A 23,015-nucleotide genomic window follows, 5' to 3' on the forward strand; every position below is an offset into this window, starting at 1 on the left:
CTGGAGGCCTGCGGAACACACTCTGAGCTGACCTGGGCCCTCAGGTCGCTGATAGCCGTGTAAACACAGGCCCCGGGGGCACAAACACGCACACACACACACACACACACACTCACACACAGTCATACGCACTCACACACACACACACTCACACACACACACTCACACACAGTCATACGCACACTCTCACACACACACACACACACACACACACACAGTCATACGCACACACACACACAGAGTCATATGCACACACACACACACAGTCATACGCACACACACACACACACACACACAGTCACACGCACACACACATACACACAGAAATGTACACACAGTTCATCAACGGGAACGGCGCTTACCAGAGCTGACCCGGGCCTGACTCGGTCACTGAGGACCCGAGTGAAGGACGAGCTGGTCTGGGCCGTTGGGCTCTGGGATTTGCCTGGCGGGGAGGCCTTGATTGCGGGGGTCGTCTATAAGACAACCCCCCTCCCACCACCACTTCTCACTGGGGGACTCTTTCCATCTGAAGCGTTGACCCGATTATCGATGACCAGCATCTGAATTTTGCTCGAGTAAGCGCGGGGTCTATTTGGTGGAGCGGCCTTTCTCCGATCAATAAACCCATCTTTCATGCAATTGCCTTAAGTATTGATTGATTGACAGATGGATTGCTTGATAATCTTACTCTGTGCTTGAGCTTGTCGAGTTTGTTTGATGAAATTGAATGATTGCACTTCTGCAGACAGAGGAGGAAGGGGACGCAATGTTTAAAATGTTTATGTGTATGTAATTGTTTATGTAATGGGGTGCTACTAGCCATGGGAGATCGGGCCGCAGTAAAAACCCTGCCAATCCTAATGCGGAATCATCTCCAGTTTTGCATAATTCATCTTCTCTTTATTTGTTTTCTTTCTGTGTTTAACTTTTGAAGTATCTCACCATTTGACACCTGAAGGCTGGAGGACGGTGTGTCTGAAAGGGCCTGCAGGTTAAAATCTTGAGGAGCGCAGGTGTCTGTCGCGAGCGAGCAAGCTTTAATTAAGCCGCGCTCTTCCAGGGCGTCGGGACGCTGAACGCTGGTCTCGCGGCGTGTGAAACGGATCGTGCCAGTCGCCTCAGACGGAGATGATTTCCTTTCCTACGCGGATGATGGCTGAAGTGGTGTCACCCCCCTCAGGGAGGTGAGGTGCTGGAACTGGCCCCTGTCCTCTGAGTCAGAGCCGACACCTCCCCACTCCTCACGCAACCCCGAGTCTCCATTTCAGCCCCCACCACACACGGGGGCCACAGCCATCATCACACGGGGGGAAAGAAGGGATGAACACCGTTCTGCCTCACGTGTGAGAGCCGGAACCTGACCCCACCGCCTGCTATGATCCCGACACTCCACGGGCCTTTTTTCACAACCTCACGGCCGCAGGAACTGCTGGACGATGCCACAGAGACTTCCTGTCGTCCACCGTCTCTCTCATATCTTTTTGCTCTTTGACTGCATTCGCTATAGACTTCCATTTTTCATTTTAAATTCTGAATTACTTGATGCAATCTCACCGGAGACATAGTGTTCCTTTCGGAACAAAGTGCTTTAAAATGTTTTCTATTTTTGGAACCCTAAATGGGGTGGCCGTTTTTAAAATATAATGGCTGTGGCAATTTTCACTGACAGCCCAGCTAGGAAAAAAGATTACAAAACCACACCGAGCCATATTGGAAATGGCTAAAGTGCAGTGCATTTAGAGAGAGGTCTGTTCCTCCATCATCCTTATACCCCCAGCCTCTCCCCAACTGCTCTGCTCCAGGACTCATCTCCTCTCGGTACCTGTACCCCCGTGTGCCTGCCATCACTCCCCACTGCTGCGGGGCCACATCAGCTCAGGAGGTAAGAGCGGCTGTCTGGCAGTTGGAAGGTTGCTGGTGCGATCTGCCCCCCTGGGTGTGTCGAAGTGTCCCCGAGCAAGACACCTAACCCCCCCAATAGCTCCTGGCAAGTGGGTGCTTATAGCTCCTTGCATGGCGGCCAATCGCCGTTGGTCTGAGAGTGTGCGAGAGTGAGAGAGTGTGAGAGTGTGAGAGAGTGCGAGTGTGAGAGAGTGAGAGAGTGTGAGTGTGCGAGTGTGAGAGAGTGCGAGTGTGCGAGAGTGCGAGTGTGCGAGAGTGCGAGTGTGCGAGAGTGCGAGTGTGCGAGAGTGCGAGTGTGAGAGTGCGAGAGTGAGAGTGTGCGAGAGTGAGAGTGTGAGTGTGAGAGTGTGAGTGTGAGAGTGTGAGAGTGAGAGAGTGTGAGAGTGAGAGTGTGAGTGTGTGAGAGTGAGAGAGTGTGAGAGTAAGAGAGTGTGAGAGTGAGAGTGTGAGTGTGAGAGTGTGAGTGTGAGAGTGTGAGAGTGTGAGAGTGTGAGAGTGTGAGAGAGTGTGAGTGTGAGTGTGAGAGTGTGAGAGTGTGAGTGTGAGAGTGAGAGAGTGTGAGAGTGAGAGTGTGAGTGTGAGAGTGTGAGTGTGAGAGTGTGAGTGTGAGAGTGTGAGAGTGTGAGAGTGTGAGAGAGTGTGAGTGTGCGAGTGTGCGAGTGTGCGAGTGTGCGAGTGTGAGAGAGTGTGAGAGGCATTCATTGTGAAGCGCTTTGGATGAAAGTGCTCCTGTATATACATGCAGTCCCTGTACTTCAGTGAGATGGATCTGTCTCTGCCCTGCGGCTCCCGCTGACCCCTCCACACGCAGCAGGGCCGGCGCTGAGCTCCGGAGCCCAGGTGAGAATTGGGAACGGGATGGAGTCTCGCTCATGTTCCCAAACCGCTCCCCCCATCTCGTTCCCCTCCCTCCTCTGCGATCTCATCTGCGAGACCCGACAGAAGAAGGCTGTGCAGATTACTCGGAGCGCGGCAGATGCTGGTATTTACGTATTTAACAGAAGGACGCAGCCTCTGAAATGGAGTCTGGGCTTCTGACAGACCCTGACAGGCTGGTAAATGAGAAGCAAATGGTGACAGCGTTTGCCAAATGTGTCTAAAAATATCTTGTTCCTCTCTTTCCCCCCCCACGCTCCCTCCCACCCCCACTAAACCCTCAATGCATTCACCACTCACTTATTCATTTCCTCTGCCAGAGCGGTTGCCTGCTTGGTGTTTGGTGTGGTATTGTTTCTGAGTGTTAGGCCTGATGTGAATCCTGAGGCAGTCCACTGGAACACACACACACACATACACACACACACACACTCACACTCACACATACACACACTCATAAACACTCTCTCACACACACACTCTCACAAACATTCACATACACACACTCATACACGCTCTCACACACACGCATACACACTCTCACACATACTCTCTCACACACTTACACACACACACACACTCACACTCACACATACACACACTCATACACACACACTCTCACACACACACACACACACACACATACACACACTCATACACACACACTCTCACACACACTCACACACACACACACACACACACACATACACACACTCATACACACACACTCTCACACACACTCACACACTCTCACACACACTCACACACACTCACACACACTCACACACACACACTCACTCACACCCACCCTGCGTTTTACCCCTGCCAGCAGTGTTCACGACCGATTCGGTTGCGACAGCGACCGGGCAAGGTCAGTGAGGAGAGGGATGTCTTGATAGAAACGCAGCTTGATTGAAACGCAGCTGACTTTAATTGGGAGAGATGACAATGCCAGAGGCCCACAGGGACAGGAAGGGGAGTTTATGCGGGGACTCCGTCGCTGATACACCCAGGACTGAACTGGTTTGACCACGTCCAACAGCCGTTTAACCGGCTCTCGGTGGTTGACAAACAGTCGGTTTTCATGACGGACATAGTTCTTAAGGAACTGGATCTCCTAAATGTGCCACTGCTGTTACATCCTAGCAGATGTTTCAGTTACTTCAAAACTGTAAAGACTTTAAGATTGTATGCAAGAATAGCATGTAAAATCGAATATGTGTTCAAATGCATTGGCACATGCAGTGCATGTAATAATTATTTCCAATTAATTACTTTTGACGGTTCCCAGGCGAGGAGATTTGTGCATACCGTGGCTTCGTGCGCACTTCACCACTGACGTGTTTCTAGGAACATAGCAGCTGTTTCTAGCTGCCAACGATACCACGCAACTCCTGCACCGCTGTTTCAATTGTATAAGTCTGTTTTTTATACGTTTAAGTCTTTCATTTATATTATGTTTATATTTACAATACGTGTATTGTACCTTCGTGAAAATATTATTTCTGCAGTGTTTTACAATTATCTTTATAACGTAATGTCCGTACCCCAGTCGCCATTCCTGACGGTATACGCTACCTCATACCTCCGCTAGGCGTCGCTGTTGCTGCGGGCATTGAGACACCGGTGTGCGAGAGCGACAGAGGAGCGCGGTAGCCTATCTGTGTTGAAATATGTAAATACCACAGCTCTAAGGTTGTGTGGGTGAGCGAGAAAGCGGGGCGATGTTATTTCTTTACCGTCTGCCTTCTGGGGGCTGTAGATAGGCTGTAGCGGGTTCGCGCTGTCCCTCTGTGTGACTACAATGTACGGGGATGGAGAGGGGGCGATTTGGGACCGAGTTGGACGCCCCCGGCGGGACTGCATGTGCTACCTGGGACCTCCGACTACTTTGATGCCCATGTAAGAATTAAAGTTACTACTAGATTAAATGCTGTCATGTCGTATTCGTGTCGCTTATAGTGATATGAAAGCATATGCCTATTATGTAATACGTTTAAAATATATATATATATTTTAAATATAACTGTTCTTTCTGACTTTGAGCATACTGACAGGTAACATTAAATATTACCTTAACATTGTATACCAGTCGCAATGCTCTGCGTGTTTGAATCAACATAGGCTATGAATGGCTAATTGTCTAATGTAGAAAATGTGACTCTAGCAACTAGTATGTCTTGGGTTGAGTAATTTTAATTTTTGAAATATATTTTTTATTTTTTTATTTTTTTATTTTTTTTGCAGCGGTGTATAATTCTGTACACATCTATTTCTGTATTTCTCACAGTGGGCAGGTCTTCATGATATCAGATCTAAGTGAGTCGCATTTGAACTAAGCTCACATAAAACCCATTTAAATTCCATACTGTACTGGTCACTTTCTCAAAAGACAGGCGGTTCGGTGGCACTGTTTCACTGCCTCCCCGAGGAGACGAGCGCAAGTGTCTTTGTGACAGAGCGCTTGGCATTTACCGGTAATATACTACATCTCCTCCTGAGAGACTGCCTCCTGGTGGCTGACGCTAAGCGTGGCCCTCCGCGTCCTTGTCTTGTTGATGAAAGTCCGAGCCTGGCACGTCGTGCCAAGTGGAAGTGTTGCGGGAGGGCGACGCTTGGGGCTCGTGTGTGGAAGATGTGTGCATGTACGTTCAGGCCTCCCCATCTCAAATCGCATTTAATCGATTGAATACATCGGTGGGATTGCAGTTCACAGATATACATTTACTTATATTCTGTTAATGGGGGGGTTGCGCGGTGAATGCAATCTATTGCTACACTAGTCGTCACTTTCGCTCACCATCTCCCTCTCCTCTGCAGCGCCGGACCAGTGAAGGGTGATTATTTCCCCCCACTGTGTGTATCCAAGCAGCGCGAGCGTGTCTTGCAACAGTTCATCGTGGGGGAAATTGCCCTTCCTTCATGTCGTTGTTAGCAGAGAATGTAGGGTATACCATGAAGCACTATTTTAGATTAACTGTGCCCTGACTCCACGGGCTGCCGGGTTTTTAGCCCCATCCATGTTATGAGACTGCCACAATAGGTCTCACCTGGCGCTCGCGGTGCCACCGGCAATTATCTCGCACTACCTCATCTGTCTTGTCTTTTTAGCGGAATGCGGAAATCGCCCGACGTGAGCCCGAGACGGCTGTCAGACATCAGCCCCCAACTGCGACAGCTGAAGTACCTGGTCGTGGACGAATCGATCAAAGAAGACTTGAAGGCGTCCCGCTCTGTGGAAGACATAAATAGCGCATCCATCGAGGAGCGGATCCTGAGAATCACTGGCTACTATGGCTACCAGCCTTGGAACGCAGTTTACCACAGTAGTGAGTACAACACCTTTGAACAGTGAGCCTTTTGATTTCAGAAGTCGGGACACCGCGTTTCTTAAAAAAAAAAAAAAAAAAAAGAAAGAGAGAAAAAAACGATGAAAAAAATGAATCATTTAATTTTTTTGGGCTTTTGCTTATTGATAACTAGTTGTGCGAATCTCTTCCTTCAGTAAGCCAGCACGCCAAATGGCTTGGCAGCCAGGAACATATCCGAGATAAATCGCACCATGTGTTGATTTATTCATGTTCCACGTGAAATAGGGGAGTATTCCTTTTTAATATTGATAACATTTTAATGTGAAATCAGGCCGTGTGGCGTGGTGTCATCGTTTGCAGTCGATTGTGCAAAGGGCAGAGACCCCCTGTTTAATTTAAAAAAAAAATTTTTTTTTAGATAGATAGTGTGTGCGCGTGTGCCTTGCTTCACTCAGCTTTGATGGTCTCTAATTAATTACGCAGCCATAACAGACACTAATTAGCGGCTGGAGTTCTTGGCAGACAGAAACAGCTAAACTGTGCTTATTGCTGTAGGCATGAACGCAGAGGTTTAAGAATAGCTCGCAAGTTTTGCCTTTTTACCCCAGAGTTAAATTACAAGTCAATGCCCGGAAAAGCACCCTTGTGATTTCTAGCACCATCCACTTGCAGCTGTGATTTTCTCGAGTGAAAGGCAAAAATGCGACACGCTTGTGAATGGAGAGCCAGGCACAGCGGCCCACCTCCGTATAACCCTGAAACACGTCTCTTTAGAGGTATAATAGTTAAGATTTTTGTGTTAAAACATTGTTACAAGACCATTGTAAATCCCTTCCTGTCATTGAAAAATCCTCACTGACACGTTGACTCACCCTCTGCCTGTGTTTATAGTCCTTAAATTCATGTTTAAAAATATGCAGTTGACGGGCCGGCACTCTGCACCAAAACATCGTATTGCTGTAGAGAAATGCAAGCTCATTGGTTGAAAATTGGTACTAATTGCCACAGCCAATGGCGTTTTGTCAGCGCGTTTACAGAGAAGGGGGGGGGGGGGGGGGGGGGGTTAAATAGTGTTGTGGTTTGAGCGTGTTTGTTGCTGCATTTCCTCTCTTTGACCGTTAGAAGTCCGAAATTACCGATTGTGTCTTTAAGTCTTTAACTGTTGGTAGGTCAGGCTCACAAGCCCAGCCAAGATCAAAGCATTTGTCACGCTTTACATACAGGCGTTGCAATATGGAGCGTGAATATTCTTGTTCTGGGAACATTATCCCTCACAATTTCTTTCCTTGGTTTTGTTTTATTTGTCTGTGCCATCCCAGGCGCTGGGGACAGGGAAGTGTGGGGGCGACATTGTTATTGTGCCAGTGGGCTTTTCCGAGTGCAATCAGACGTTGGAACATTTCTCCGTACGATTCAATAATCATAAATTCCTAAATGGATATTTATAAGCTTATCTTGAGCGTGTCTCGTTTTATTTCTCGACGACGTGAGTGGTGTTTGATGGTAGAAATAGAACGCATCGAGCAATTACAGACTTGAAGATAAGTTCTGTTGTCAGCAGGGAACTAGCGATGCCTTGTTCTCGTCTGAAATCTTCTCACAGGAGGCGGTTCTGAGAGAAAAAGTCCCAGGGTTGTTGCTGTCGGAGAGTAATGTGTGCGTCAGAATCAACACTTCGCTTTTAAAATAAATTTTCTTTCTCTGATCAAAGGCGCAGTGCACCGTGACATGTGTTTAGGACTCAGCTGGGCGTGAAATTAGGACATGTTTCTCTGGTTGTTGTTCGATCTAAAAGGAGCTTTTCCAACTGGCAATATTTCAGCGGCACTGATCAGGGTTATGAGGCTCGGTGTCCTTTTACCAGAGAAGAAGAATGAGTCGGGGCTGTGGGATGCTGGGATAATGGTGCACAGGGGGGGGGTACGCGCCGGACGTCCACGGTCGAGCCGCTCGTAAACGCTTCCCCGCTCTTCCCCTCCGTGAGGGCAGTCGGTCTCGGCATGTTGTCAGAGAGGTGCCAGCTATCAGAGGGCACGATCTCGGAGGCATCAGCTGTCCGTCATCTCCCCTGACAACCATTATCTGCTTGGCTCGAGCTCGCTGCACTGTGTGTTCTCCCGGAAGCTCTTTGCCGCGTTGCCCTCCACAGACGCGGCTTTTTGCGCCGTGCGTAAACACAGCCAGGGCCCTCCTCGGGGGTGTGTGTGTGTGTGTGTGTGTGTGTGTGGAAAGGAAGGCTGACCTTTCCAAGCTGCCTCGCTCTGTACCTGCCTGTGCTCCACCCCACCGCAGGAGAGTGATGTGGGAACGGGCTGGGAGTGAGAGGCTGGGGCCGTGTCCTGGTTTTCCCACTTACCCTCGCTCTGGAGCTCTGACACGCTGTCGAGGAAATCACTTTGAAAATGAAAAGAGGATGGAGGGGGGGGGGGGCCCTCAGCCTGTCTATAACAGTCATCAGAGGAGAGCTGTAATTCAGTTTATCTCAGCTGCGGTTATCCGAATCTTCCCCTGCGCTGTGGTGCTGGGGCTCTGTGGACTTGGAGTGCACAGTGGAGAGGGTGGTCCTCTGTTAGAATGGAGACCTGTAAACCTGTTACAGGTGTGACCTGTTATAGTGGGGACCTGTCAACCTGTTATAGTGGAGATACTGTAACCCTGTTATAGTGGGGACCTGTTACAGTGGGGACTGTAACCCTGTTACAGTGGGGACCTGTTATAGTGGAGACCTGTAACCCTATTACAGTAGGGACCTGTTATAGTGGGGACTGTAACCCTGTTACAGTGGGGACCTGTAAACCTGTTATAGTGGGGACCTGTTGCAGTGGAGACCTGTAACCCTATTACAGTAGGGACCTGTTATAGTGGGGACTGTAACCCTGTTACAGTGGGGACCTGTAAACCTGTTATAGTGGGGACCTGTAACCCTGTTATAGTGGGGACCTGTAACCCTGTTACAGTGAGGACCTGTTATAGTGGAGACCTGTAAACCTGTTACAGCACATTTCTGTGGCCCCTCCGGCAGGCAGTATTTATTGCAGCCCTTGATCAAGTTCAGTGACATGGTTGTAGCACTATCATTGCATCAAAGATCAGAGAATCAAAGTTCAATAGTTTTTAAACATTTAATATTGATGTGATACTGCCTGAAAATGTAAAATATTGATGTTTCATTCACACTGTGCGGTTAGTATGCCTCTCATGAAATTATAAGAACTGATCAAATGGCTCTTGGTCCGGGAATTTGTTGTGGAAAAATTGGAGAGAAATTCTGGACGCTGAATAAAAGGGGAAAATTGGGCTTGGAATGTTGATCCAGCGCATCTGCTAAGGGACAGCTGTGTGACGGTGAAGAGGGTTTCCTGTTGGGGAAACCATGTGACCGTTCAAAGTACTTGTACCGGGATGCTTGTTCCCAACACTTTCCATCTGCGGATCTTCCTGTGGGTTGCCAGGGTGTTCACTGAATCCCCGGCTATCAGCCTCTTCCAGTGGGTTGCCAGGGTGTACACTGAATCCCCGGCTATCAGCCTCTGTCTAAATGTGCTCCTGCTGAGTCCCCTGTGAATCAGGCTGGCTGGGTGAATAATGCATGATCTGTTCAGCTCAGTCTGAATTATACAATGGCAGTGGGCTGCCTGGGAAACACAAACACACACACACACACGGACACACACACACACACATGCACATACTCCTACACACACACACAGACACCCACACCCATGCACACATTCACACACACACACACAGGCACACACAGACACACACACATGCACACACTCTTACACACACACGGAAGCACACACATGCACACACACACACACACACACACACGCATGCACACGCGCACACACACACACACAGACACACACACATGCACACACTCCTATACACACACATGGACACCCACACCCATGCACACATTCATACACACACACACACACACACACACGCACGCATGCACACGCACACACACACGCACGCACACACACATTCACACATACCCGCATATACTCACACACACACACACACACACACGCACACACACACACACACACACACGCACACACACTTCCCATAATCCCAGTCATGGCAGGCTTTTGCACGGTTCTCTGTGGCGCCCTATTTCAGGCATGATCCTGAAATGCTTACGGGTCTTTAGATACTCGGAGCCTGAACTGAGCTGGGTCACATGCGGCTCAGCACATGACTGGTGCCTTCACAGCCAGGAATAATCCTGCTGAGGTGCTGGAACCTGAAGAGCAACACTGAGCTGAATCTAAATTACTGCAGAGATGAAGTACAATTTGAAACACTCAACGTGCAACGAGCACCGTGCTGTCCAAACATGTGGACGTTTAAGGATGTTTAATTGTCGAGGAATAATTTGGTGCAGAATAATTCAGGCCTACGCAGACTTCAAGCTTTACGGTCAAGCGTTATGAAATGGTCATGGCGAGAAGTACAAGCCTTTGTAGTTCTCTGAAACCGTTAAGGGTTTGCCCATCTTAGTACCTGGACAGACAGAAAAACACAGAGCAGAGCAACAAACCATTTTCCAATTTTCCAATTTCCTCCAGTTAACCAAACCATTATTATTTAACCAAGGAGATGGGCGCCTCCCAGTTCACATCAATTTCCCAATTCCTCTACAATCATAAAGTGTGTGTGTTAGTCACCTTTATCTATCAGTGGTTTCTCATCCTTATGATAAAAATAAGCAGTCCCCAGTGTTTTACTAGACTTTAATTCAACAGGAAATTGACAAAAGTATTTAAAGTGCTCATTGAGTCAGGGACAGATAATGCGTTCTGACGTGGAATTTATTTCCAGAAAACATTGTTCTGCTTTGAATAGAGAGCATTGTGGTGCTTTTATCCGATTCTCTGTGACCGGAAATGGAAATATAATTGGAAATTGGCAAAATAAATGGAAATTGGCGAAGGATAAATTCCGCACAGATATTAGGAAGTATTTTTTCTCACAGAGAGTGGTCACTGTGTGGAATAGCTTGCACCAGACCAGGTTAGATACAGTGCTAGATAGTATTCAGCTTTTAGGCAAACTATGCAGTCGGTCGAGTTTAGTGGCAGGGAAAGGCGAGCATTGCTGGGCTGAACGGCCTGTTCTCGTCATTGCGTAATGTTATGCTATGTTATGTTAGCTGCATTCGTTCATTCCTTTCTAAAGTATTTATAAAGCGGAACTTTCTCTGAAAAGGAAACTTACACAAGCACATCCTATATTTGTGTATTGGACTGTGACCTTTATTAAGCTATGATAAGCATCACAGTGTGAAAGACCGGCAGATAAATAAGTGCAGAAAAAAGTGTGTTTATATGTAGATTGCATTTTCTCAACTGACAAGATTCATCACTTATTTTGTGATGAGTCGCATATTATTAAGTGATAAATCCAAATGTTAGCCCCCCAGATGTTTTGGAGCTGTGTGCATATTGCTTTCCTCTGGCATTCTCATAAGACAACAGGACCGTTTAGACCTTCAGCATCCCTGACAAACACTTCATGTCGCAATTGAAGAACTGTGCCCAAGGCTGACAACATATTTTCTCCACTGGAAACCTTGGTTCTCAAACAATTGCATTCATCATGGGGAGGAATTTTAGTTTTAATGAGTTCTGTGCTTGTTCGTTTGTTCCTGAAACGGATAGTAAACAACAACAGAACGTCACCATCTGCTCAGATTCAACCGTATTCTCTTTCTAGTAAACGACAGACTTGCTGCACAAATGTAACGCACATATGCGTTCATGTTTTGGGGTATTTTCTCTGCCTGGAAACAGAGTTGTGTTATGTAAGGTTCGAGAAATCAATCATTCATGAACGGAGCTGAGATCATGCTATACTCCACCTGCACTGGCTGCTCTCTGACAGTAAAGTCAGTCCACACTAAACATGCATCTCTCTCTCTCTCTTTCTCTCTCTCTATCTGTCTCTCCATCTCCCCATCTCCCTCCCTCTGCCTCTCTCTCTATCTCTCTCTTCATTTCTGACAATATTGATTCAATCTGCTATTGAAACAAGGCGCAAGACAGAATTGTTTTTCTCTCTTTTTCCCGTCTCTACTCTGTCATTCTCTGGCTTTCATTCTGCACTCTCAACTGCCCTGATACTGCTGATGGCAACATGCGTCTTCCTCTTCCTGTAATTAAACCAGCTGAAGTGTTTTTATTGGTCAAGAGCCTGCTGTGTGTGATGTCAGAGGAGGCATTGAGGATGCGGTTGAAAGTAAGGCTGCTCGTTTGTTTGTTTCGTCTGCTCGTGTGCCGTCTGTGGCAGGAACCACATGAGGTTTATCATAATCAATGACCCCGGCATGTGCTAATGGAAATATGGAGTGAAAATCAGGCATCTACCCATTAGGGAAAAATCTACTGTGAGCAGGGTAGGAGAGGGGGGGGAGAGATTTTGTCATCTTCCGGATGTCCCTGATATGGTTTTCTATGCATTGACTGGCAGGCAGATGTACATGCACGCACACACACACACACACACACATACACACACACACACACACGCACACACACATACATACACACACACACAGCTTTATCAGCAAGCAGCAGCTATGAAGTGTCTGCTTTCTTGCTCACTGTACCCTGTAATGGAAAAGTTGCCTATTTAATTTCAGGCCTTTTCAGACCTCTATTTTCTCTCTCTTTCTTTCTCTCTATCCCTCTCTCTCTCTCTCTCTCTCTCTCTCTCTCACCCCCCCCTCTCTCTCTCCCCCCTCTCTCTCTCTCTCTCTCTCTCTCTCTCTCTCAGTAATGACCGGTTCCAGCCGAGGGAGCGTTGCGACGCCTCTCTGTGTCGTTAAAGGCCGTAGTGTGATGTGTCCGTGCCGCGGGGCTGTTAGGTAGTTATCAGAGCGCACGCAGCTCCTCAGATATCCCCTGCACTGGGCCAGACTTCAGCAATGGGCAGAGACGGAGGAGCGATAATTGGGCACGGTTTCTGACTGTGAATAACGCTCATCCCACTGCCTACACAGAGGATTGGCAAACAAAAAAAATCTTCTTTTCATTTGCTGATCATTTTGTGTTGTCACTACTCCCATTTCTCACAAAAAGATAAATACAATAAATAGATGTCCTCGGGGGGGGAAAATGAGCTTCAAATAGAATCGTCTTCCTGTCGATGAGGCAGGGAATACCCTGGTGACGGGCTCCCTCCCTCCCGGAGACAATCTGACCGGATACATTTCTCTTTGGGACTGCTAAGAGCAGTGCAGTAATATCGGATGTTACATTAGTTTAATTAAAAACGATGTTTCATATCAAGAGGTTTTAACTCTTTTGCACACGCGTGCGAGTGCACACACACATGCACACAAGCACACAGGAAGGCACGCACACACAAGCTGACAGAAGAATTGTGTCCGTGTTTAACAAGGAAGAGCCAGAGAGAGGGAGGGAGGGAGTGAATGAGAAAGATAGCAGAGGAACGAGGCTTTGTGTTAATGAAAAGAAAAAAAAAGCTGATACTTGATTGCTCACAGCATGAAGTGAATTACAATTAAGTACAAGTGCGAAGAAAGGGCTAAATGACTAATAAAGTGCTAGCTACCAAGTCTGTATCACAGTCCTAATGAACAACTGTCAGTTATAGTGAAATTAACCCATAAAATCTTTTTGGAGTGAATAAATGTGCTGGTGAATTTTGTGAGTGTATCTTGGAGCGCTGTTCAATCTCTGTACAATCTCTTGTACAGTACGTTACCCTGTGTCAAAGGAAACTGTTGTCTCTGTTGTATATTTTGATATACATTAATGTTCACTTGTGAAATGCGGAGGCCATTAGTAGATCTATGATAATGGCAGCGATCAAACCAAAATAACTATTCAATGCACATAGACCGAGTCAGGATAAGTGAAAGGTATTTTTATCATCAATATTGTTACATAATTCATAATGATAATTGATGGGACATTTGCATAATGCACTTTCAAGAGCCTCCCTTGGGCTGTGATAACCCTCCATCCGCAGAATGGGACTGGAAGCCCAGTTAAGTGAACTCATGCTGAATATCTTTTCTTTGTAAAAAATAATGTTTAAAAAAATGAAAAAAGGGATGCACGTGTGAAAACTGTTAATGCAGCCTTGGGCACACAGGTCAGTTGTGTGTACGTTGTGTACGATTACACTGGCTTCATTTTCGAAACAGCTGTAAACAGCAATGCGTGTTTATACCTCTTTCAGAAGCGAAGTGAGAAAGATATTTACAAAAGGTAACAGAGTTGTCTTCAGCTGTGTCTCGCTTGTGTTAATTAAAAACGAAAAAAAAACTGCATTTTACACAAAACACCACGTGCACCCTTAGATAAGTCCTCTCAGGTGTGTTCTAAGAGCTATTTCCAAACAGAACTTCATTATTTTATCCAGGGCATGTGGCATTTTGAGTCCTGTTTTATTGCAGCCTGTAGCAATACATGGAAATGGACTTTGCAGCCATCTGTGAATGTGCTATATGTGGTAAAGATGGCTACAGGTTTGGATCCAGGTTATAATCTGTCCAGATCTAGAGCTTGGACGACAACCCATTACAGTGTATATGAGTGTATATGAGTGTATATGAGTGAGTGGATATGAGTGTATATGAGTGAGTGTATATGAGTGGATATGAGTGAGTGTGTATGAGTGTATATGAGTGAGTGTATATGAGTGGATATGAGTGTATATGAGTGGATATGAGTGTATATGAGTAGATATGAGTGAGTGTATATAAGTGTATATGAATGAGTGTATATAAGTGTATATGAGTGTATATGAATGAGTGTACATAAGTGTATATAAGTGTATATGAGTGAGTGTATATGAGTGTATATGAGTGGATATGAGTGTATATGAGTGAGTGTGTATGAGTGTATATGAGTGAGTGTATAGGAGTGGATATGATTGAGTGTATATGAGTGGATATGAGTGTATATGAGTGGATATGAGTGAGTGTATATAAGTGTATATGAGTGTATATGAATGAGTATATAAGTGTATATGAGTGTATATGAATGAGTGTATATGAATGAGTGTACATAAGTGTATATAAGTGTATATGAGTGAATATGACACCTTGTGTAGAGGCCCTTATACAGTGAGATCCATACCATCTATTTCAACTCCTTCCCTGCCCCCTATCCTTTCGTTCTTCTCCTTCCATCAGAGGATTTCGCTAGTCTTCCATCCCCACCGTACTTTACTGCAGGACTGGACACGTGTGTACATGTTAGTGGCGCTTCTGTTTTAAAAGCAGCATCCAGTTCTAGAACCCGCTCTTTCACTTAGCAGCAGGGGATGGAGTCGGTGGGATATTCCCTTTGGCTGGTCAACAGTGGGGGGTGAGTGTGAGTGTGTGTGTGTGTGTCTAGGGGGTGGGGATGGGTCGTGCAAACCATGGCTGCATAGTAGTGTATCTGTGTGTGTCTCTCTGTGTGTGTGTGTGTGTGTGTGTCTCTGTGTGTGCGTGTACATGCGTGTGTTTCTAGGGAGTGGGGGTGGGTCATGCAAACCATGTCTGCATAGAAGTGTGTGTGTCTGTGTGTGTGTGTGTCTCTGTGTGTGCGTGTACATGTGCGTGTGTTTCTAGGGGGTGGGGGTGGGTCATGCAAACCATGGCTGCATGGAAGTGTGTGTGTCTGTGTGTGTGTGTGTGTCTCTGTGTGTGTGTGTGTGTTTCTAGGGGGTGGGTCATGCAAACCATGGCTGCATAGAAGTGTGTGTGTGTGCGTGTGTGTGTCTGTGTGTGTGTCTCTGTGTGTGCGTGTACATGTGTGTGTGTGTTTCTAGGGGGTGGGTTATGCAAACCATGGCTGCATAGAAGCATGTGTGCGTGTGCGTGTGCGTGTGCGTGCTCATGTTCAGGAGAGGAGAGCTAGTCCAGCCTCTAGCTGCTCAGCAGGCAGTGCTGTATGTGGGGGGTTTATGGGGTGGGTTTCGAACTGTTCTGCCTTGAGCTCATTTCTGCATAACAACCACAATTACAAATCATGTTAATCGACATAAACATGAAACGGCATGAATTGCACTGTCTCGATGCAGTTGAATGTTGTCAGAGGTAGATATGAGTCATCATAGGGCACATGAATATCACTCAATTATGCATATTTATTGTGAATGTATGCGTCAGTGAAATTATGTGTGTGAGTGTGTGGATATCTGTGTGCACGGAGGATTATGAAGATTGTCAAAGAATTTCTGATACACTGCATTTCTGTCTCTCCCCCACACGCACGCACCACACACACGCACACACACACACACTAGACACATTCACTCCACCCATGCACACACCACATACACATACACACACACACACACACACTCACACCACACACACACACACACACACTAGAGACACTCACTCCACACACACACACACACACACTCACACCACACATGCACACACACACACTACACACACACACACTAGACACACTCACTCCACACACACACACACACTCACACTGCACATGCACACACACACACACACACACTAGACACACTCACTCCACACACACACACACACACACTCACACTGCACATGCACACACACACACACACTCACACCACACACTTACACCACACACACACACACACACACACACTAGACACACTCACTCCACACACACACACACACACACACTCACACCACACATGCACACACACACTACACACACTCACACCACACATGTTGAATGTTGTCAGAGGTAGATATGAGTCATCATAGGGCACATGAATATCACTCAATTATGCATATTTATTGTGAATGTATGCGTCAGTGAAATTATGTGTGTGAGTGTGTGGATATCTGTGTGCACAGAGGATTATGAAGATTTTCAAAGAATTTCTGATACACTGCATTTCTGTCTCTCCCCCACACGCACGCACCACACACACACACACACACACACACTAGACACATTCACTCCACCCATGCACCACACACACACACACACACACTCACACCACACATGCACACACACACTACACACACACACACACACACACACCACACACACTCACACCACACACGCACCACACACACACACACACACACACACACACACACACACACACACTAGACACACTCACTCCACACACACACACACTCACACCACACATGCACACACACACTACACACACACACACACACACACACACACACACTAGACACACTCACTCCACACACACACACACACACTCACACCACACATGCACACACACACTACACACACTCACACCACACATGCACACACACACTACACACACTCACACCACACATGCACACACACACTACACACACGCACACACACACACAGTCCCTTGCCGTCGTAGTGAGATGGTCTTGAATGGAAAATCGCTGAGAAAATCGCTGAGGGTAGGTCGGCCGCAGACTGCAGAACAAAAGCTCGAAGAGAAGGGGGAGATCTGTCAGATGGGAGAGAAGGGAAGAAAAGGAGAGACACTTCTTTCAGAAAAAAAGAAATGAGAGAATCTATTTCAGCAATCTCTTCCTTCCTTCCTGTTGCCTCTTCGGGAGGAACAGTCTCTCATGCTGTGAAGAGGGACCTGAAATCCTTTGAAAAGGAGGAACCCACTTTATCGCACACAAGCAGCGCAGCACTTGACTGATATTTCCGTCAGGCTGACCCCTCTTAGGACTAGCAGGAATCTGCTGGGCTGACTTGTAAATGGTTGGCATTCATATAGCGCCTTTATCCAAAGCGCTGTATAATTGATGCTTCTCATTCACACACACACTCGCACACCAACGGCGATGGGCCGCCATGCAAGGCACCAACCAGCTCGTCAGGAGCATTTGGGGGTTAGGTGTCTTGCTCAAGAACACTTCGATGCACCCAGGGTGGGCTTCGAACCAGCAACCCTCCGACTGCCAGACGACTGCTCTTATCACCTGAGCCACTGTCACCCCATTGAGCCATTACGCGTTATATTGGATATCTTCAAGACAATTTAATTCCCAGGTGTCTTCCTCTGTGGACGGTGCAATAGCAAGAATGATGCCGTTCCTTGCTTAGACAAACTCAAAAACAACCACAGTGCACAGCTTCTCCGGCGACTGTGTTCCTGTTGAGAGTGTCACCGGCGTGTCAGGAGACCGGCGTGATGTCAGGAGACCGGCGTAATGTCAGGAGACCGGGGGAATGTCAGGAGACCGGCGTAATGTCAGGAGACCGGCGTGTCAGGAGACCAGCGTGATGTCAGGAGACCGGCATGATGTCAGGAGACCGGGGGAATGTCAGGAGACCGGCGTAATGTCAGGAGACCGGCGTGTCAGGAGACCAGCGTGATGTCAGGAGACCGGCATGATGTCAGCGGACCGGCGTAATGTCAGGAGACCGGCGTAATGTCAGGAGACCGGCGTAATGTCAGGGGACCGGCGTAATGTCAGGGCTCCGTGTCTCATGCACGATGCGTTTCGGGATTACAGAGAAACGGTCTAATGGAAGCCGAAGGATCCGGCAAACCGATACGCTCGAGTCAGTTTATTGACCGAATATGATATCGCAGCTCCATCATACTTGCTTCGCAGTTTGTGGTGGGATTTAGCATCGTATTTGTGGTTGCAGTGTAAAGTATAAGTAACGTATTCCAGCCCATGTTCTATGGAGAAAGCTGTATGAAGCTGGAAAGCTATTTTTCCGGTGAACAGGCTGTACCAGAACAGAGCAAGATGATGGGGGCAGTAGATTTACATTTTTAAATGATTTGTCATTTGGCAGATGCTTTTACTAAATAGCAAAACACGCATGAAGAGCTGTTCTAAACAAAAAGACAATAGTCATTGTAAGTGCAATTTTTTTTTGATACTGGATACTGGAGGCAGATGAGCCAAAGGTTTGATGCAGTGCAGCTTCTCTTCACAAACAGGCAACGCAGGACAACCCAGTCGTTCTGCTAGCTGTGTACTGTTTCTGTTGGCATGCCATACCGGCACTATAGATGTTGTCAGAAACCCATGTCTGTGGTCAGGGCAGAGCGTGACAATGTTTTTGCACTGTTCAAATGCGCTAGCTTGCAGTGGAATACAAATTCTGAAGTTACTGCAAGCAAAAATAAAAGAGAAAACAGACAAGGAAGCATTGTGTTGTTGTTGTTATTTTTGCTTCACTTCCTACCGATATTTGCTTATTCCAACCTGTCCCTCATCTTACCTGTGTGCTCACGTTTCCCTGCCGCCCCCCTGGTAACGGTGATACACACACTTCTGTGATACACACACTCCTGTGATACACACACTCCTGCATGTTGGGCTCTCCAGGAAGGCTGAGCGGGAGATGGCACAGCAACATTATCCGTAAATACCGTATAATTATTTTACTATTTTGTAGTGTTACGGTTGTCAGAACTGTGTTTTTGTTACTTCTTGGTCAGTTTATCTGATTAATCTACCAGGGTTCAAGTTTTTATCTACGCATGTGATCACTCTAGCACTTGGAACTGTACTCCCCTCTATGGTTTTCAGCACACCTGGTCCCTGGTTATGCTTTTCACTGTATTGTATGTTGCTCTCGATAAGAGCGTCTGTCTGTATTATAATGCAGCAGACATTTCTCTCCCTGAGTGCCCGTCTGTGCCCTCCTCTGCAGTGTTAGCAGTGTGCTGAAGGGACTCTCTTTACTCTCATGGGAATGGAATATCTTAACCATAACTCGACATCCATCCATCCCTTATGTAATCCATTTATTCCTGGCCGGGGTCACATGGGGGCCGGAGCCTATCCCAGCATGCATTGGCGGCGAAAGGCAGGTATAAACCGGTCGGTCGCCAATCCGTCACAGACCTGGATGGTTCTGGAACCACAATCGTTTAACCATAAGCCATTATTTTTGAAGTGTTTTTTTTGTTCATTGCAGGCTCCTTTTTTTGAGATGTGCTTGAAGAACAATTGGAGATGATTGTGGGGTTGTGGGCACTGATTCTGAGTCCCAAGGGTTTCTAGCTAACCAAGTGCTGTTCAATGGGAGAATGTAATATCATTGTACATTTCCATTTTTTGTCATTTGGCGGACACTTTTAATCCAAAGCGGCTTGCACGTGCATCGATTCTACCAATAGGTTAAAAGTATCAAATCCATAAATGGCGAAACACGCATGAGCGAGAGCTGTTCTAAGCACAAAGACACAATAGTCATCGCAAGTGCAATTTTAAAATGTGTTTTTATTTGATTTAATTTTCTTAATATCAGTATCAGTGATGCTGAACCAAGCACTAATGACAGACTCGCTGTGTCTGCCATTCCTCCACTGCTCCTAAAGTCACGCTCACAGAATTCACGTATTTCCAGCTTCTCTAAGGATTTTATGTATTTCAGTACAGTTATGAAACTCCATACCAAATTGATTGGAGAAATAATTTTTTTGATACTATGAGAATTGTAACATTATTTTTTTAGTGTGGAAAAAGAGCTTCTAAGATCTGAACTGATCACTGGGGGGAAAAAGAAATACATCTATTTTGTGGAAATGCACAATATTTCATGTAATTTCATCATAGGACACCTGCTATGTTAGCCTTGTGTTTGACTGACTCTCCCACCGTAATTGTGTGACGGCATATGAATATTGCAGACCAGTGCAGGTTCCTGCCATTTTAATTATGGTCAGATTTCATAAAGCTTACACAATATTTTATTTGCTGACTGACACCTGATGTGACTACAGTTGATCTGAACCAGTGGTGATGACACAGATCCGAGATTGCAAGTTGAATTTATCATTCTTATTCCACAGTTCTGTTCGGATTCTGCTTAATGAATTGCCTTGAGGTGACTCTTTCAGTTCAGGACCTTTGACCCTGACATTTGGTCACTGCAGATGTTTCACTTGGAGCATCACTGCTGTGGAGTTGAGTGTTTGTCAGGTTTTAGGTCGCTTGGTCCACTGCATATGACAGTGAAAAGGTGACTGTGTCAGCAAATTGATTGTGTCAGTGATTTATTGTGTCAGTGATTTATTGTGTCAGCAAATTGATTGTGTCAGTGATTTATTGTGTCAGCAAATTGATTGTGTCAGTAATTGATTGTGACGGTAAATTGATTGTGTCAGTAATCGATTGTGTCAGTAATTGATTGTGTCAGTAATCGATTGTGACGGTAATCGATCTTGGAATTTGTTGGCTGAGATTGTTGTTCGTTGAATCTCCAGTTTCTGCTGGTGTTAAGCTATTCCTATGGAAGGATACCGTTACTGTACAACTCCTCAGACCGCAGTCTGCCATGCTCACTGTCAGCATTACCATTCTCTGCTCCGTTCTCTATTCTGTGCATTACATTATCTCCAGAGGCTTTACAGCTGTATGCACAGCGGAGAGAAGAGTACAAATGAAGGAAAGCAAATATGGACTCAAGGAAGCAGACACGGGGAAGGGCTTAGTGGAGTAGAGAGTGCTGTAGGAGGTATAGAGCGATGGAGAGATGCGGAGATGGAGAGTCGTAGAGCGGGATGTCGGTAGAGAGAAATAGAGAGGGGTGTTGGTTGTAGAGAATGAAGGAGAGATGTGGGAGGTAGAGAATGAGAATGAGATGTGGCGAGGTGCGGGGGGATGAAGGAAGGAGAGAGAGATGGAGAGATGTTGTAGGAGGTAGAGAGAGATGGAGAGATGTGGGGAAGTAGAGAAATAGAGAGGGATTTGGGAAGTAGAGAGAGAGGGAGAGATGTAGAGAGGGATTTGGGAAGTAGAGAGGGATGGAGAGATGATTTAGGAGGTAGAGAAGTAGAGACTGGGGGAGAGATGTGGAGAGTGATTTAGGAAGTAGAGAAGTAGTCAGGCAGTAAGGGAGGCAGGGAGGTAGAGACTCTGCGGTGGAGTGGCGGAGGAGCTTTGAAAGGAGGCAGGCGGAGGTCTGGGAGGCGCAGGGGAGGAAGAGCCCTCCTCCGTGTCGGCTTCGGTCACGGTCCCAGCGCTGAGAAACTGAGAAACTCGGCAATTACGGAAGCGGGAGAGGGGCATCGGAGCGGACAGCGGAGGGAGAGTGGGAGGTGGTGGGGCCCGATCGGGATGGGGCCCCCCTGCTCCCCGCGTCCTCCCTGGGGCCCCTTACATAAGCGCAGTGTTTATCCTAAAACCGCGGGATCCAGCGCTCCGTGACCGGGCTCCCGGGCCTGGCGGAGGAGGAACAGACCCAGCCGACTGTTTTAGTTTATATTCAATTTAGCAGCCTAATGAGAGCCCAGCTGCAGACACAAATCAAATCCCACAAACAGGGGAGAGAAGGAAATGGATGGAGTGGTGAGAAGAGAGAGAGAGAGAGAGAGCGATTGCTCGAAGGTTCGCGAGGAGACGATAAAGAGACTAACGGAGTGAGATCTCCCCGTTAAGTTTATTACCCAGAAGCCCCGTCGTTTGTGGCGGTAGCTGATTAATATTTATTAATGGGAATTATCAGGATAGCACTTTTTTTATCCTCAATGGCTCACAAATTAAAGAGCCAATTACTAGTTTTATGCCTCCCTGGAGTGTTGTGGGCAGTGAAGGGGGTGAAACAGTGCGGTTGTGTTGCATTCAATGTATCGTCAGAGTGCAACTCCGATGCGTCTACGTCTTTACGAATGTCGAATGAGCTGTAGAGCCGTGGGGTAGTTCTCTCGGTCGTTGCGAATGCTTAATTGCGACTGTATGCCTGTCCCTTCTCTGTACTGTAAATTCCTCCATGGTTTCAGGGGAGGGAGGTTTAGCACACACACACACACACACACACACACACAGTCAGCTGAGTGCTTATTTTCATCCTGCAAGCCAGCAGCTAAGGCACTGCAGAGACTGCCTGCACTGGTGGATGGGTAACTATGGTGACATCATTAACGGCTCACAGTGAAGCCAGAGTCACTCTGTGATTGGCTCCTCAACCCCTTACCACACCTCGCACAAGTGCCTTGATCCAATCT

General features: G+C 46.8%; 1 protein-coding gene across 1 annotated transcript in view; it reads left to right on the top strand.

Moving 5' to 3' along the window:
* Nucleotides 1-4,538: 4,538 nt before the first annotated feature.
* slc35f3b (solute carrier family 35 member F3b) overlaps nucleotides 4,539-23,015 on the top strand; it is a 67,173-nt gene continuing 48,696 nt past the window's right edge. The window contains exons 1-2 of the mRNA XM_061227468.1: nucleotides 4,539-4,683; nucleotides 5,893-6,107. Coding sequence (XP_061083452.1) covers nucleotides 4,586-4,683; nucleotides 5,893-6,107 — 313 coding nt within the window. The 5' untranslated portion in view covers nucleotides 4,539-4,585. The remainder of the gene's footprint in view (nucleotides 4,684-5,892; nucleotides 6,108-23,015) is intronic.

Source organism: Conger conger, chromosome 18 (assembly GCF_963514075.1).
Source record: "Conger conger chromosome 18, fConCon1.1, whole genome shotgun sequence".
NCBI classification, from domain to species: domain Eukaryota; kingdom Metazoa; phylum Chordata; class Actinopteri; order Anguilliformes; family Congridae; genus Conger; species Conger conger.